Below are 16,937 nucleotides of genomic sequence, written 5' to 3'. Positions count from 1 at the left end.
AATGGCATCTCCATCTACTTGGTTGCTCAAAATAAAATTCTTCATCAATACTTCCTTGATTCCTCTCTTACCCTCATACCCCATGTGCAATCCATTAGAAAATCCTATTGGTTAAAACTTGAAAAGTTCTTCCCTCCTCCTCCATTGCCACCACTGCAGACCAAGGCATTCCCATCTCTGCTTGGACAGGTCCAACAGCAGAAATGCCCTAATTCTCACCGTCTCTTCTTCCTCCTCCTTCCCCCCTGTCCATTCTGCTCATGGTGACCAAAGCAATTTTTAAAAAGAACATCAGCTTTGTCATCCTGCTACTCAGAATTCAATAGCTCCTTCCCAACTTAAGATCAGCACACATGTCTTACCTTAGTCAAAAAGCACACACTGACTATTAACCAAACTATTTGGTACCATTTCCCTTTGTTTCCCTGTCCCCTTCTCTCCCAGCTACAGTAATACTGGCCATTTTCCTCTTTATAAAACCCCCCAAGATCACCGTATATCAAAGCCTCTTTGTATCCACTTCTCCTTATGCTTGGAGAACTCTCCAGTTCTTCACAAAGTCGACTTGATGTTATTTAGGGCTCTGGAGTCTTTTGAGAACATGCCAGTTAATGTCACTTTCCCACCTCCTCTTAGAGTTACTCTTGGATTCCATGATTCCATTCCCAGTTTTATTTTCTGCATTGCCGTTAATGCTATCTGGATTTAACTTCTTTCTTTGCTTGCTCTTAATTGTCTTTTATAACCATTCTCCCTCTATCAGAATTAACAGTGAAGCAGGCAAGACTGCTGTCCAACATGAATCTCCAGCACCTAAAACATTGTTTGGCAAAGTAAGCATTCCATAAGTATTTAGAGTTTTTTCCTAATAGACTAATTTTTGTTGTTGTTGTTGTTTTGGCTCTAATTATGTCTCCTTCCAGTCTTCAAGGACCTGCTTCACCTAGGGCTATATATTAAATAAAGAATCCTGTTAGGGATGACTGTTGTCCCGGTTGCTTAGTTGAATTACTTTTTTGATGTAGGCATTTATTGCTATACACTTTTTGATTAGCACTGTTTTATGCTGTATCCCATAGACTTTGGCATGCCATGTTTCCATTTTAATTTATATCAGCAATTTTTAATATTCCTTCACTGACCCAGTGGACATTCAGGAGCACACTGTTGAATTTCCAAGTATTTGTACAGTTTCCAAAGTTCTTCTTGCTATTGATTTCTAGTTTTATTCTATTATGGTCTAAGAAAATACTTGATATAGTTTAGATTTTTTTTTAATTTGTTGAGACTTGTTTGGTGGCCTGACATGTGGCTTACCCTGGAGAATGTTCCATGTGTTGATGAGAAGATGTACTCTGCAGCTGTTGGATAAGGTATTCTGTAAATGTCTGTTATGTCCATTTGGTCTGGAATCCAGCCCTTGAAAATCACCTCCACTCAGACTTACAGAGCTCATGTGGGCTTATGTAAATGCATGCAAATCACATGCAAATGGACCCACACTCCCTGTGACTCCTTCTCGTACCTGGAAGAGACCCTTGGGATAACCCTGCTGGAGATAAGAGCCTACACTGTCAGGAAGATGAACAAAATGATCCCATTTTTAATTTCTTAGGCAGTTTGTGTATGTCCCCAGGCCTTGCAAATTCAGAGATTTTGATCAAGGACATTAAACTGAACAATGAGGCTTACAACAAAAGGAGAACAGCTGATAAGGCCCACTGGTCCCAGCCTCCCAGGTCCCCTCCAGCCCTGTAACAAGGCAACGGGAGCAGAGACCAGACGTCTTGGGGTCTGGCTCTGTATCAGACACACAAGCAGTTTAGACCCCTCTGTGGCCGGGACTCAAGGGGCTACATCCAAATTGGCACTCCCCTCTCCAAATTGAGCTTGTCACAGGTCAAGTGTCAGCATTTCTAAAACATGCCGGCTAAGACCTCCAGTGTTAACTATGACTGCATTGGGTGTTAAAAGACCAAGTCTGAATGTGCACACAAAAACCATCAGCACAGGCTTTCTCTAAGGCTTTGCTGGGTTACATATCAAAGAAATGCATTCCAGAGAGCATCCTTATGTACACTATAGGAGTTACAAACACTGCCTGTCAATGCTTTCTAAAGACATATACTAAGGATGCCAGAGACCTGGCAGCTGACACGATACAGGAGGCAACTCTCAAATACCAAACAAAAGCGAGGTGTGCGTTGGGTACGAAGGTGTTTTGTTTGGGTTCGCTCAGTATTCTTTAATGGTGTGTATTTATTGCCAACATTTAAATTCCGTCTAAAATACGGGATTTCTATTTCTCTTGAAACATTGGTAGAAATGGTGACTTTAAGCTGAGAATCCCTCATAGACAGACTTATTAGAGGTGGCCAGGGGCTACTGCATTTAACTCCCTACTTAGTCACATGTGCCACTGCTCCCCATTGTGAGCCTAACGGGGAGATCAAATGTTTGAGATCTTTTATTGTCACTTTGTGGTGGTAGTGCTGTTGATTTTTCCTTGTAGATAAATATTTTGCTTTACTTCAGTAAGAAAACAATAGCCAGTCCCAAAAGACTCAGTTTTTCAAAGACTCTCTAGTTTACCTGTTCAGCCCCTTTTAGCATCTGAAGAATTGATCCTTAAACTACTATCTATCAGGGAATTCAACTATCCATGACAATAAAGGAATAATATGATTTAATATTGAGACTGTGTAATCAAATACTAATGCCTAGCATTGTGTTGAGTACTTGATCTCTCATAATTATCAAAAAGAACTATGATGTAGTTCCCATCATTTGTTTAGTTCCCACCAGAGAGCTGGCACATGGAGAGTTTAAACAACTTGCCTACAATCCAACAGCCAGTGAATGGCAGAACTGATACTGGCAACAAAGTCTACCTCTCTCTGGAGTCTTGGATACATTTGCCCCATTTTCATCCTTCCTAACATCTCTAAGAAAATGAAAAAGCCATGTCTAGCACCCATGCTTCCCCAGTATCCAGGAAATCCTTGTGAATTCAGCTCTCAATCTTGTCATGCAGATTCAACATCTGATACCCAAAGAATACAGCAAACCCCAACTCCTCCACGTGGGTAGGTGTCCTTAGGAGAAATAGCAATAGAGAAATAGTCCAATTCCTTCTTTGTGGAACCTTTCAATAGAACATCCAGAAGCCCACAGCTCATTCTACAGCTTTTCCTTATGTCATTGTTTAAATATCCTGAGAATAGTATCCACACCCTCTATGTTACTAACTATAAACCTCTCTAACAGACAGGTATCCCATCACATTTAGAATTCAGTCTTTTTTATCACTGGAAACTTTGCAGCTGCTAAAACTTTTTCTGGATATGTGATTGAAGTAATATATGAATGTGATGCTGGCATTGATAACTTTATTTCATCACCTGGAGATGACCTGAAACTTTGATAGCTCTCGTAATTCATAATTTTGCTGAGGTACAATTTCTATGCTTTGCGAGAATGAAATACGAAACTAATGAGTGAACCTCACCGATGGCTTAATTTTCTCATTTCAATGTGACTTTATTGGTCCTGACTTACCCTCTTTTGCCATAACTCTATCCTCCTGCCTATTAAGAATTTGAAAGGGCCCTATATTTTATCAGTAATATTGTATTGCCACTTAAGGGAATTTATTTGTAGTGGCGATACTCATGAGATGAAACTTGGGACTACTTTTCTTTGAATACCAAAGTTCTCCATAATCTCCACTACAGAATCCACAGTCTTTATATAATTAGAATTGACATTTGTGTTTTAAATAAATTCTGGTTTTTTTTTTTTTTGAGACAGAGTCTTGCTCTGTTGCCCAGGCTGGAGTGCAGTGGCCGGATCTCAGCTCACTGCAAGCTCCGCCTCCCGGGTTTAGGCCATTCTCCTGCCTCAGCCTCCTGAGTTGTGTTTTAAATAAATTCTTCTGTGTCTATCCATCAACTCCTTAGGTGCCATACTCAGTACGTGTGACAGGAACAATTCTGAGTTCCCTCTTGCAGGTACATGGATGAGAGACCTGTATGACTTCATCCTGGAAACTGAGTGCATGGCTACCTGGAATGGGACATGGGATGTGCAAGGCAACATCTGGCAGGAACGTGAGGTTGCACATTCAACAATTTTTTTGCTGTTGTAGTTGGTTGCCACTTGAGTACATTTCTACAAGAAGACAAAGGGAAAGTGATGCCTGATACACACACGCAGGCATGGTCACAAGATTTTGTTACTTCATAATAAAAAGAAAATGCTAGGCCAGAAGTGGTGGCTCATGCCTATAATTCTAGCATTTTGGAGGCCAAGACAGGCAGATTGCTTGAGCTCAGGAGTTTGAGACAAGCCTGGGCAACACGGTGAAACTTCATCTCTACAAAAAGTAAAAAACTAGCTGAGCATTGTGGCACATGGCTGTAGTCCCAGCTACCAGGGAGGATTGCTTGAGCCTGGGAGGCAGAGGTTGCAGGGAGCCAAGATTGTGCCACTGCCTTCCAGCCTGGGTGAAAAAGTGAGACCCTGTCTCAAAAAAAAAAAAAAAAAAAATGCTTTATTACTTCATCTTCTCTAGCCTCAGTGTTGCATCTCTAAATGCAGGGATAATCATGTCCTCTTTACAGGAATTCATTTGTGTCTAGTGCACTTAAAATGCCTCACATAATGCATACCTCATATTCCAGAAAAGCTAGTTATTTATAAACGGGCTTTGAATTGTGTTTAAAAAATCCTACAGGTCTAGTTTTCAGTCCCTTGGCATAAAATTGATCAATAACTCTTTTAAAATAAATATACATGCACATGGCTTATGGAATAATATTTGCTTTCTTGCTCCAGTTTCTCACTCAGCACACATGAGCAGCTAGTCATATACAGGCTCGCATGTGCCTGGGCAACTGTGCAACTTCGTAATTAAAGACTATGCTCAACCGTCAGGTTGATGTCAGCATGTTTTAAATCTAGCAAGTTTCAGAGTCACTGCTTTTACCCAAGTAGAAAGGCTGTATGACACATAAATCAGAGGTTTGCTTCAGTTCAGCACTGGGCATTAAAAGTCTGGTGTGAAGATAGTCTATACCATTTAAGGGCATGTCTTGGTTGATAAAGCTGAGAAAAATGGTCAGCAGAATAAGCAATTCTTCTGGTCTTTTAACTTAGAGCCCTATTATATAGATGGTATATCCCTGTTTAATGATGCCCCTTTTAAAATTAAGAGCAAACTGACTGTCAAATTGGTAGTCACTGGCAAAGAAACAGGAAAAACAAAACTACCAAGTGACAATACATTGCTAATCACAATAAAACAAAACAATGATCTAACAATCAGTATTTAGTTCTGATTAAACTCATTCATCTGTTTTGTGTAATATTATGTAACCACTGAAATGAATTAGTCTAATCTGTATATATTAACACTGAAAGAACTCTATATAGATTTATAAAAACCCAATTATCAGGTGTATCATGTTATTCACATAAAAATGTATACAATACTGTGAATACTACAAATGAACACCTATTACATGCATAGGCATGAATACGCAAAATAAAACTATAGACAGCAATCTGTAATAGTGGCTTCCTGTGATGGGGAGGTAGGAAACCAGGGTGGCAACGGAGTTACTTAAAATATATTTTAGACTTGTCTTTAATGTTTCTTTTAATATATTTTTTTTACTTTTAAAAAGTCTGTATCTCCTTGTGCAATTAAAACTTTAGAAGTATAAAATTCCATATATCTTCTTTTGATGTAATAAAGTTATATTATTTTCATAAACCTGAATCAAAGAAAAAATGTTTGCCAGTCTCACAATTTAACACAACAATTAGCATTTTGGCATGTTATCATTTATCTAAAGTTAGGCTATAAACATTTATTTCAATTTTTAAATTATGAGACCCTTTATGGTCTGTATCCTGCTCATTTTAATGGGCATAATATTCTATCATGTGTCTATACTTCAACTTCATTGCTTTAATTTTTGGTACAATTAAGTAAGTGATTAACATAGAGGCTGGTTTCTCCCCCATATATCTTAAGAGATACTTATTTTGAGAAGAATTAAAGAATCAAAATGTTTGACCATTTTTGATGACTCATATGTGAATGCTTTTTAGGAGTTTTCAGAAGTTTTATTGATAAGAACAGAAATTGCATTGTCCTGATGGGGTGTGCAATACACAGCAACATTCTCAACTAGCCCAAAATAACACTGAACAGCCCAGAGAGGAACAAATAACTCACTCACACGTTCTGATAACCCTGTGGAATTCAGACATGAGGTATCCTCCAAACCACTTCAAATGCCTAATCTTTCTGGAGAAGACTCAAAGACAGAATAAATTATGTGATTGCACCTCCAGGAATGATTAGTAATCAACGAGGAGATGGTGTTGAAAAGCAAACAAACTAAACCTCCAATTCTCCCCTCAACTTACTGTAATAACCAATTAAATTATCAAACTAATTTCCAAATAATTGCTGCATCACAATCCCAAACAAGAGTTATTCTAGAAAGAAGGGAAAAAGGGCATACACACTTAACCTGAACACTCCATTTGCCTTTGTTGTGAAAATAATCTTATTGATGTAGGTGGTTCACTGTAGCAGCAGGTCAGTAGTAAAAACAGTGTCAATGCCCAGCAAACACAGCTTATTGTAATAGAATCTCTGGTTAAGTTACTTGAAGAGTTAGAGGTAGAGAGAATTTCTTGTAAAAGGCCAATCTCTACTTACCATTTGTATAAGGGTTGACGGTCTTTTTATTTGTCATTACACGTGCTGTGGCATTATTTACCTATGTACATAGAAAACTCAAATAAGCACATATTCTAGGGCCAGCTCCCAATTCAATTAGTTGCATGCATTATGACCGTGATTACTTATTAAAAAAAGAAAACTGAAAACTAAAATGCATTTTAATTTATAAAAGGCAGTAGGTGCATAACAAAATCATACATTTTAAAAATTACATGTACTTCATAACCATTTAACTTACAAATCATTTCAATAAAGCAATGTCATATCATTAAGAGTTTAATAAAGAGACAGTAAAAGCAAATTAAAAGATACTGCATAATTGAAGATTTAAAAGCATGCATGTACTCCATGGTAACACAGAAACAATATTTTAACATAAAATAAAATTTATATGAAGGAGCATGCAGTGGAGAAGAGAGAATAGACAAGGTACAAGGGAACATAAATGTCAAAAAAAGGGACAAACAAGTCTTAGCCGTGTGCAACACTTTAAGAGGAAAGAACCATCAGGAAAGCAACATCTAGCATTCAACACTTGGAACAAGAGCCTTTTACATCGCAAGAATTAACAAAATCATTCAAGCTTTAAAGTCACAGCTAACAAAAGGATAAAAGAGAGGGTGCATTGTTTAACACAATATGGAGTTAACAATCTGAGTAAGATGTGCACCAGTCATAACTCAATCCAGTCAGTGCCTCCCAGGCTAGCTTAGAACGTACACTCAATTACAGGCGTACCAATATCCAAAAAAATAGAGCATCAAGAAAACTTAATACGACAAGTCAAAAAAATTCACGTGGTATATATATGTATATAGATATATCAGCACTAAATACGTGAAACGGCAGATGGACTTCACCACTTACCATTCACCACCATCGCCAGCATGGGTTTGTATACAGTTACCATGGTTACTGAGAGTTTGGTGAGGGGCCTAAGCGTTATCGTCGAAGGGGAAAATGAAAGGCAAAATATGCAACATCTTACTCCAAAGACTAAAGCATTTGTAACTGGTATTAAAAAAAAAAAATTAACAAATATGACCCTGTGGCTATGTTGCGGGAGATCCCAGTGGCACAAATAGCAGACTCTCTGAGTGTCAGTATTTTGGTATTTATGCTTTCAGTGAACAGGGGCCAGATATTGAACAGGAAATCCTGTTTGGTTATTCACTTTGTTATCAAAAGAATACAGAAATTCAAACTGGCTTGTTAAAAAAAAAAAAAAAATGAGAGGTTTAGTAAAAACCTCTGATTTTTTTTTTTTCCAAAAAACAAAACAAAACAGAACAAAAAACACAATCTTTTTTGCTTTCCCAATTTGGTTTAATTGGCAAACCACTGTGGATCCCTCTTCAACCCTGAAGTGGAAAGAAAAAGAAAAATAAACTGTTCTGTATTTTGTTTGGTTTGCAACACTGTCTATTCTTTGGAACCTATTGCACCCATTGATTATAAAACATAGAAAATAACAACAACAACAAAAAAAACCCTTTCCGATTAACCTTTCTTTTGTCTCACGTTTGCCATCCACCTTTCAGTGGTAATAAGAGTAACATAATAAAGTAAAATAAAAAAAAGTAAGGCCAGTTTTCCTTTTTATATATAAATATATATATATATATATATATATAAACAATGAGGGGGAATAGGGTCACATACAAGACGCCAATGATGCATCTGGAACAACGAATGAGCGTGAAGCAGACATTTATAAAAAAGATGAAAAGGAAAATATTTTGAACATGCACCTCGATTTTACGGCCCTCTACCACGGTGCCGTGTAATTTCTCCCTCGCCCTGTCCGCATCGGCACTATTTTCGAAAGTTACGAAACCAAATCCCTGCATGCAGGAGGGAGAAGGGAAAACAACATGCAGATTATTATTTCAGTCAACGACCACTTGGTAACGTTCTCTCGCTTTAATTTCTATTTCTTGTCCTGGCTTCAGTTCTGTAACATGCAAATTAGAGAAATTATAAGAGTCCTGAGATGTGCAATAATTAAGCGACAAATGTGAACAAGATATTTTTTTCTGTCACCAGTTAGCTGTAACCCCTGAAGTATTCAAAGAAGGATACCAAAAATACCTTTCTAAATGTCACTACAGAAGAAAATAAATCTAACGAAAAGAAAATGAGATCAAAATAAATTTACAGTGTCTTCACAGAGAATAAAATGAAATAACGAGGAAAAGAAAAGGGAACCACTTTTTTGACATGCAAATTAAAAATAAAATAAAATAAAACGTGTGCACGAAATTCAACAATGAATGCCAAAATCCTCTAACATTGCCTACAGAGTCATGCCGTGTGGTTTTAAGAACATCTCTTCTTCATGCAGTTTTAGGGTTATTCAAATTTGTCAGTTCTATAGCCTTTACTTCTCAAAAATAAAAGGTAAAAGCCTAAAAAAGGAAGACCTTTTTTAATAATAAACCTTAAACTCTTTGGTCTAGTAAACAAAAAAGTCACATGAAATGAATAGAAATAAACTTCAGTTGATTAATACAAACAATTCAATGTTTGTGATCATACTTTCCCCACTCTTCAAATTGCATACTTGATTTTGAATCTGACAATCTTCCATCCTACTTTATTAACCAGAAAGGGAAAGGTGTGCCCATATTGTAAAGTTCTGGCATTAGGTCAATATTTACTTTTCATATCAACAGGTAGCAAGGAAACTTTGTTAATAGAATGTAATTTGTAATAATATTCTGGCCACTTCCTCTTTTACTGATAGATAACATATATACCTTTTAATTTACCACAGGTACATTGGCTTTTAATATTTCAACCTCAAAAATCAACCCCACTAAACTATATTGTCAAAATCCATATTTTGTCCTCACTGACATTGTTCCTAAGTACAGAAAATATGACACATTATTTTTAAAGCCCCTAAAAATATTTGTACATCTTGTTCAGAAATATACACCAACCTTTTGAACAATTTTCACATAAATATCCCCAGCTCTTTCTGATTGTTCACTGTAAACTGGGTGAAATCAAGCAATACGTTGGGGCTCCTTTTAGCATCAAATAATCTGTGTTGGCGCCAAGCTTAGTTGGGACAGTGTAATACCCAGTTCTACTAAAGAAATGCACAATAATTACAAATACATGGTAGTTACAACCAACTGGTGATAACTCCCAATCCTACATTAGATCTCTATAATGACCTCCAAATTTAAGGCTAAAGAGCTATTTGACACAGGGTGGGGAACATCACATACCAGGGCCTGTCAGGGGTGGGGGCCTGGGGGAAGGAGAGCATTAGGAGAAATGCCTAATGTAAATGACTAGTTGATGGGTGCAGCAAACCAACATGGCACATGTATACCTATGTAACAAAACTGCACGTTGTGGACATGTACCCTGGAACTTAAAGTATAATAAAACAAAAAGGTATTGTCCAATGGGCTGGCTAAGAACTTTTCAACAGTCAGAACAGGCTCATCAGCCGCAGAGGACAGGGGATGTGGATGTATTCCAGTGAGGGTAGATGATGATTTGTCAGGATTCTATAGATAGCTGTACCTCAGAATCCACTACAGATTAGTTCCAAGACAGCCTCGCCCCAGATTCCCAAATCCTTGCATATTCCAGTCCCACAGTCATTCCGTGGAATGTGAGTATGGAACAAAATCAGCCCTCTGTATATGGTGGAACGTGAGTATAGACCAAAATCAGCCCTCTATATACGGGTCACACATCCTGGGAATACTGCCTTTGGTTGGAGAAAAAAATTCACGTATAAGTGGACCTGCACAGTTCAAACCCGTGTTCAAGGGTGAACTGTATTGAGAAAAATAACGTTTCTTTAGGGGATTGAACCAAATTACCTTCCATAATCTTTCCCATCGTGAGGGTATGTGATTAGGATAAGCCTGAATTATCTGATTCAGTTAACACTACTTGCTCTGTAACAGAAGGGTCTTGCTTAGTCTTGTGCATGCACTATGCCCATATTGGGTAAGCAAATATACTCGCTAACTGTATAGTTCAGAAATGATTGTTTTTCAAAGGGAAAAAAGACAGAATTTAGGGGAATTTCGCTCAATTTGACAGTTCTAACTCTTGGCCAGTATCTACCAAACTTAGCCGCACATCAGAAGGAACTTGGCAGCACATTAAACATTGAGATTCCGGAGCCTTGCTTTGGATCTACTGGACTAGAATCGCAGAGTGGAGTCCAGAAATGTGCTTACTTAAAATGAGTGGCCCAGTGATTTGATTTCCATGACCTCTCATTTCACTATGCGTGATCAAAACCATCCAAAGAAGGTTTTGGGCCAGGCATGGTGGCTCACACCTGTAATCTAAGCACTTTGGAAGGCCAAGGCAGGAGGATCACTTGAGCCCAGGAGTTTGAGACCGGGCTGAGTAACATGGCAAAACCCCATCTCTACCAAAAAAAAAAAAAAAAAAGAAAAAAGAAAAAAAGTCAGCTGGGTGTAATGGTGTGCCCCTGTGATCCCAGCCTGAGCCCAGGAGATTGAAGCTGCAGTGAGCTGTGATCACACCCCTGCACTCCAGCCTGGGTGACAGAACAAGACCCTGTCTCCCCCCCCCCCCCAAAAAAAAAAAAAGCCAGGTGTGACAGCCTACACCTATTGTTTCAGCTACTTGGGAGGCTGACGTGGGAACATTCTTCTGCTTGAGCCCGGGAAGTTGGGGCTGCAGTGAGCTGTGACTGTTCCCCTGAACTCCAGCCTGGGTGAGACCCTGTCTCAAAAACAGCAGGTTTGCATTCTTTGTAATAAGTAGAATTTTGTATTGCTGATTTCTATAGATTCTTGACTGTAGATTTTGACTCGGTTACTTGGAGCTTACACGTAGAGGTCCAGCTAAAAACCGCATGTCCCAGGCTTCTTGGTAACGTTCTCTTCCTCCCTGAGGGGCCTAACTTCCTAGCAACCATAGCCATGCCACATATTCCAAAAGGAATCAGAGAACCGAGGGCTTTGGATTTATATTCTCTCTAGGCAAGACAAGAAAATCCATAGCCCCCCTGGTATAGCTGGAGGGCGAGGTGGTGTCATTTCTGCTGATGGGAACTAGCAGTCACTATTACCACAGCACCGGGAAGAACATAGCCAGGTGAGACTGAACACTCACCCACCTGTCCAACATGATCCTCCAGAATCTTGCTCTCATGCTTCATGTCTGAACCCGAGGCACACCTACTGCCCTGAAATCAGCATCATGGATGTTTAGGAGAGGCAAAGGCAGAAAGAGAAATACATTTTGAATCCCAAGGAAGGGGCAGGAACTAAAAAGGAAATAGCCTAATCTATTCTCAAGTTCTCACTTTTTAAGCGAGGAGAATATACTAATTATTTTATTATTATTCTCCTTATATTCTATGAAACTTCTTTCTCTCTTGTCAGCTACTTGGTACTCCTCATTTAGAGCTGACATTTGCCAAAGTTGGGTGCAGAAAGAACTTGCTCCAGACAGTCATCAAAATGCCAAACAGACTTTCCTACCTGTTCCATTGGACAATTCTACCTCCCATACAGAAAAGAAGTGGCACGGCCTCCCTGGGTTAGCAGGTTATCAAAATTCTCACCTGGGGGTTGCAATGTAACCAGAGAGACCTCACCTGGTCCTCTCCACGAGCAGGGAACCTTTGCTATGAAGCACAGGTGCCAGGCCACTTTGAGAACAGGTGCTAAGGTTGTTTTTTTCTGACCTGCCTCATGGTCAGGATTCTAACTTAAGGAAACAGCAATTTGCAGTTTTTAAAAAGATGATGAATATTTTTACCTTTGCCTTAAAAAGGAGAACAAAACAAGCACATTCTGAGCCTGGCTTGCTGGGCATAGGGCTGAGTGTGATGCTGATGTGTAACTGCTTAAAAAATCAAGACTGCAAGAAAGGGGTACAGAGAAGGGGAGTCAGAGACACATCTTCCCAGTATTGACCTTTAATGCTACTGAAGAAAAGAAACCAGTGGTCTGTGCCCTGCTGTGAACAGGTACAATCAGTAGGGCAGATAACGGGGGCCTTAAGAGGATTGCCAGACCGGCGTGACTTGCTTACTTTAAAATATTTTTGCAAATCATACATTCTGATCCTCCTGTATCCTAGTTATTGTTCTTTTTTCATCTTTTGTATTTTTAGGCAATATCTTCCTTTTTTTGCATTCATGCAAATACACCATTTTAGATCTTAAAGGCTTAAAGCATGCTGGATGGATGAATGTACGGATTTTTCATCTTAGATGAAAAAATCCAGTCCTCTAGTTTCTGGTGCAGGGAAATCATATTCAGAAGAGGGGGGAGCTGTTGATGAGTATCTGAAGAATCATTTTCCGATGGGACTCTGAGCCCTCTCGTCTCACTTTTACTCCAATGACCTTTGTACATGCAACTCCTCCTGCCTGCAAGACATCCCTCTTTCCCCTCTCCGGGAAATTCTTATGCATCTCTCACTCTCAGCTTACATGTTCCTTCTTTCCAGTAAGCCTTCTCACAATATCCATCTGCCTGTTCAAACTCTCAGCAGCCCCTCACATCACCATAGAACAACATAGGCTACTGCAGTCACTCAGCTTCCTAGTCCATCTCTCCTGCTACTCAGGAAAGCCCATGAAGACAGAAAATATTTTTGCCTTACTCATGGTTGGCTCTCATGAAATGCAACAAACACTTACTGATAGCTACTTAACCAAAGATCAAAGTGTAGATTTTTGTTTTTTCTTTGAGACAGAATTTCACTCTTCTTGCCCAGGCTGTAGTGCAATGGCTCCATCTCGGCTCACCGCAACCTCTGTCTCCTGGGTTCAAGCAATTCTCCTGCCTCAGCCTCCTGCGTAGCTGGGATTACAAGCATGTGCCACCACACCCAGATAATTTTGTATTTTTAGGTGACACAGTCTTGGTATTCATCCATACATTAAATATTTGAGTTATACATTTCCAAGATAATACACTTACTGTCTGTGCATGTATCTTGTTGGTTGGTTGGTTGTTTTGAGACAAGGTCTCACTCTGTCACCCAAGCTGGAGTGTAGTGGTGCAGTCATAACTCACTAAAGCCTTGACCTCCTGGGATCAAGCAATCCTCCTGCCTCAACCTCCCCAGTAGCTCGGACTACAAGTGTGTATCACCATGCCCAGCTAATTTTTAATTATTTTGTGGAGATGCGGTCTCTCTCTTGTCCAGACTGGTCTTGAAATCCTGGTTTCAGACAATACTCCCACCTCAGCTTCCTAAAGGGCTGGAATGCGCATCCAGCCCTGAATTACGTATGGGTTTCCATGTCCGCATACACATACGCACACACCCAACACACACAGCCTTCAGCACTGAGTGGCCTGCCTGAAGAACTGCTTTAGAGAATGAAAGGCAAGAAGGTGAGTTCCTGGCGTGTAAGGGCCCACTCATTTTCTGGCTGTCTGTCCAGCACCAAATGATGAAAATGAGGGCATAGCGATGGTTCAGGTTTCTGAACCATTAAAATGGAAATGCTCATCTAAATACAGCCCTTTCCCATAAAGGATAACGTCCAGTATGAAAAATATCCCTGTGAGCTGCTGCCCCCATTTAGGAGTTCCAACTGGACTGTCTCAGTGCCATTCCAGCAGTACCTAAACAGTCAGCTCTAACACCTGCAAGACAAGCTCTTTCAGAGGGCGCATACCCACTGAGAGAGGCTATTTTGGATGTTTCCTAAACCAAAAGAATAAAGACCAAAAAAAGGCAGCTTCACAAAGTCAGGATCTGGATGCAGCAAACTTAAATGGTCTTTTTCCTGAAGCCCCCAGAGATAGACTAATCATGGGAATGACGAAAGATGTCTTAAAAATAGTATCGCCATTGTACTTTCAAAATAGCAAATGATATTCTTCTAATGTCCCAAAACGGCTCTCAGAAGGAATTAAATAGCTTTCTTCAACTGGCAAAAGTTACAAAACAAAACATAAATTAAACATATTAAAAAATAAAACCAAACACATCTTTGAAGGCAGTGCTGCTATAGACAGACTGAGAGTCAGAACAAAGTTGGTCAACATTCAGGTCATCTACAATTTTGCCAAGAATACAGAAGGCCCGAGTGAACAGGATTAGGCTGGGCACATTTTTCTCTCAATGCACTTTGCTTTGCAGTTATAGAGAGAGTCCCCATAATAATTTTCATACAAGAAGCAGGAAGAGAGTTAAGTTCGAGAATGATTGTAAAATATCTGAAGCTATGGAAAAATGACAAGGTCCCTGAAGGAGCAGAATCACAAAGTGTAATGGATTCTGTTTTGCTTTTGTTTTCACTCATCTGACAGATTACAACATCACTTTGGCCGTGCAGGAGAAAATACTGCGGTTTTCTTTCCTTGATGCGATCAACATCATCCTAGCTAATTAGTACTAAATCAACTTAGGAGGGAAGAAAACTGTCCAAAAAAAAAAATTTCAAACGTTTCCTTTATGGGGCAAAGGTGGTTATATATACCCAAAAGAACTGGCACTGTGGCCTGTGACACTTCAAATAAAGCCAGTACCACTTAGTGACCCTCCATGATGCTGACTTGCCCCAAATTGCCAGTGTAAGGAGAGTCAATGGGCTGAAACCAGTATCTCTCAACATTTGCATTCATAGTGTGAGGATGCAAGGAGAAGGGAACTTAAAATTCCTAACAGCCTGGGGAGTGGCAGCCAGGAGACCTGGCAGAGCTATTGAAAGCATTGACTTTCTGGTTACCAAGATCCATATCTTTTTTTTTCTCCATCATTTCTCCCTGTTAACCCCCTGTGTCTGCTGATAGGCCTCATGTGTTGTTTTCCTCAATTGGGGATTTTCATGGGGGTTCCTGAGTGTTCTGTGGGTGCAGGTGGTAAGAAGACACTTGAAGAACAGCAGCAACAACCAAAGCCCAACACTAGTAAGCACCACTGCCTGTTACACTCACAGCGAAGGCTTGGCATGGGTCTAAAAGGAGAGACACAGCGTTGATCGTTTTAAGGACAGGCCTGGAAGCGTGGTTAAAACACAAGTTGCTGAGCACTAACTTGAGAGTTTCAGATTCAACAGGTCAGGGCTGGAGCCTGAGGACTTGCATTTCTAATCAGTTCCTAGGTGATGCTGATGTTCCTGGTCTGGGACCACCCTTGGTTAACCACTGATAGAGAGGAGGCTTTAGAAGTGTTTGTGTTTTTTTCTTCTCCCAACATATCTCTTTTGTTTGTTTTTGAGACAGGGTCTTGCTGTCACTCAGGCTGGGGTGCAGTGGTGCCATCTCGACTCACTGCAACCACCACCTCACGGGTGCAAGCCTCCCAAGTACCTGGGACTACAGGCGCCCGCCACCACACCCAGCTAAGTTTTGTATTTTTAGTAGAGATGAGGTTTCACCATGTTACCCAGACTGGTATTGAGCACCTGACCTCAGGTGATCTACCCACCTCAGCCTCCCAAGTACTGGGATTACAGGCATGAGCCACTGCACCCAGCCCGTATATCTGTTGTGAAACAGAACCTCTCCTGATCCCAAACCTCCCCACAGAGCCCCTGACTTTGATGAGACCTAGGGAATCCATTTAGAAATTGGTTTCCTTGAAAAAACAAACTCAAAGCAATGGCAAATCGCAAAATGTGGATTGGTAAACATAGTAATGAATAAAATTACATTCAAAAGGTTGGTGTATATGAGATTTTTCTCCCCTACAACCCAGGAAAATAACTGCACTTTATTAATACAGAATAATCACATATTTACCTGCTCATGAGACTATCAACTCACTTTTTAATATAAAGAACATAATTATCACTGAAAAACAAAAATGTAGCAACATCATTATTTTTTTAAGCATGGATAATTTTCCTCTGGAAACTTGATAAAAATATATATATATATATATAAACAGCAATTGAAAATTATTCCCCTTATACATTTTAAACTGAACCCGATGTCTTTCCCACCATTTTGAAAACGGAAGCTGGTCTCTAAGGGAACTCCCGCTGAAGTGTATTTTCACAATGAGCTGGTTGAGACAGTGCAGTTGTTTCCCCTTACAACAAACGTTTAAAAATAAACTGAACAATTCTAAAGCGAATTAAGTGGCTTACCTTCGAGCCTCGCTCATTAAAAATAATTTCAACATCTAAGATTTTACCAAATTGCTGCAAAGAAATAGAAATATCTTATAAGCAAGAGGAGAAATGCAGTAG

At 39.6% G+C, this 16,937-nt stretch overlaps 1 protein-coding gene across 11 annotated transcripts in view; it reads right to left on the bottom strand.

Moving 5' to 3' along the window:
- The window catches only part of RBFOX1 (RNA binding protein, fox-1 homolog (C. elegans) 1), a 1,723,406-nt gene that overhangs the window by 108,894 nt on the left and 1,597,575 nt on the right, over positions 1 to 16,937 (bottom strand). For 10 of the 11 annotated variants that reach the window (XM_011961363.1, XM_011961369.1, XM_011961360.1 and 7 more), the window contains 3 exons: positions 16,836 to 16,889; positions 8,512 to 8,604; positions 6,737 to 6,797 (listed from right to left, as the gene is read on the bottom strand). In XM_011961363.1, the coding sequence (XP_011816753.1) occupies positions 6,737 to 6,797; positions 8,512 to 8,604; positions 16,836 to 16,889 (208 nt within the window). The remainder of the gene's footprint in view (positions 1 to 6,736; positions 6,798 to 8,511; positions 8,605 to 16,835; positions 16,890 to 16,937) is intronic. The other variant, XM_011961368.1, reaches the window with a different exon arrangement.

The sequence above is a fragment of the Colobus angolensis genome, unplaced genomic scaffold (assembly GCF_000951035.1).
Source record: "Colobus angolensis palliatus isolate OR3802 unplaced genomic scaffold, Cang.pa_1.0 Scaffold55, whole genome shotgun sequence".
Taxonomy (NCBI): domain Eukaryota; kingdom Metazoa; phylum Chordata; class Mammalia; order Primates; family Cercopithecidae; genus Colobus; species Colobus angolensis.
Note: the sequence above shows the minus strand (reverse complement) of the source record. Positions and strands in the feature narration are given on the sequence as shown.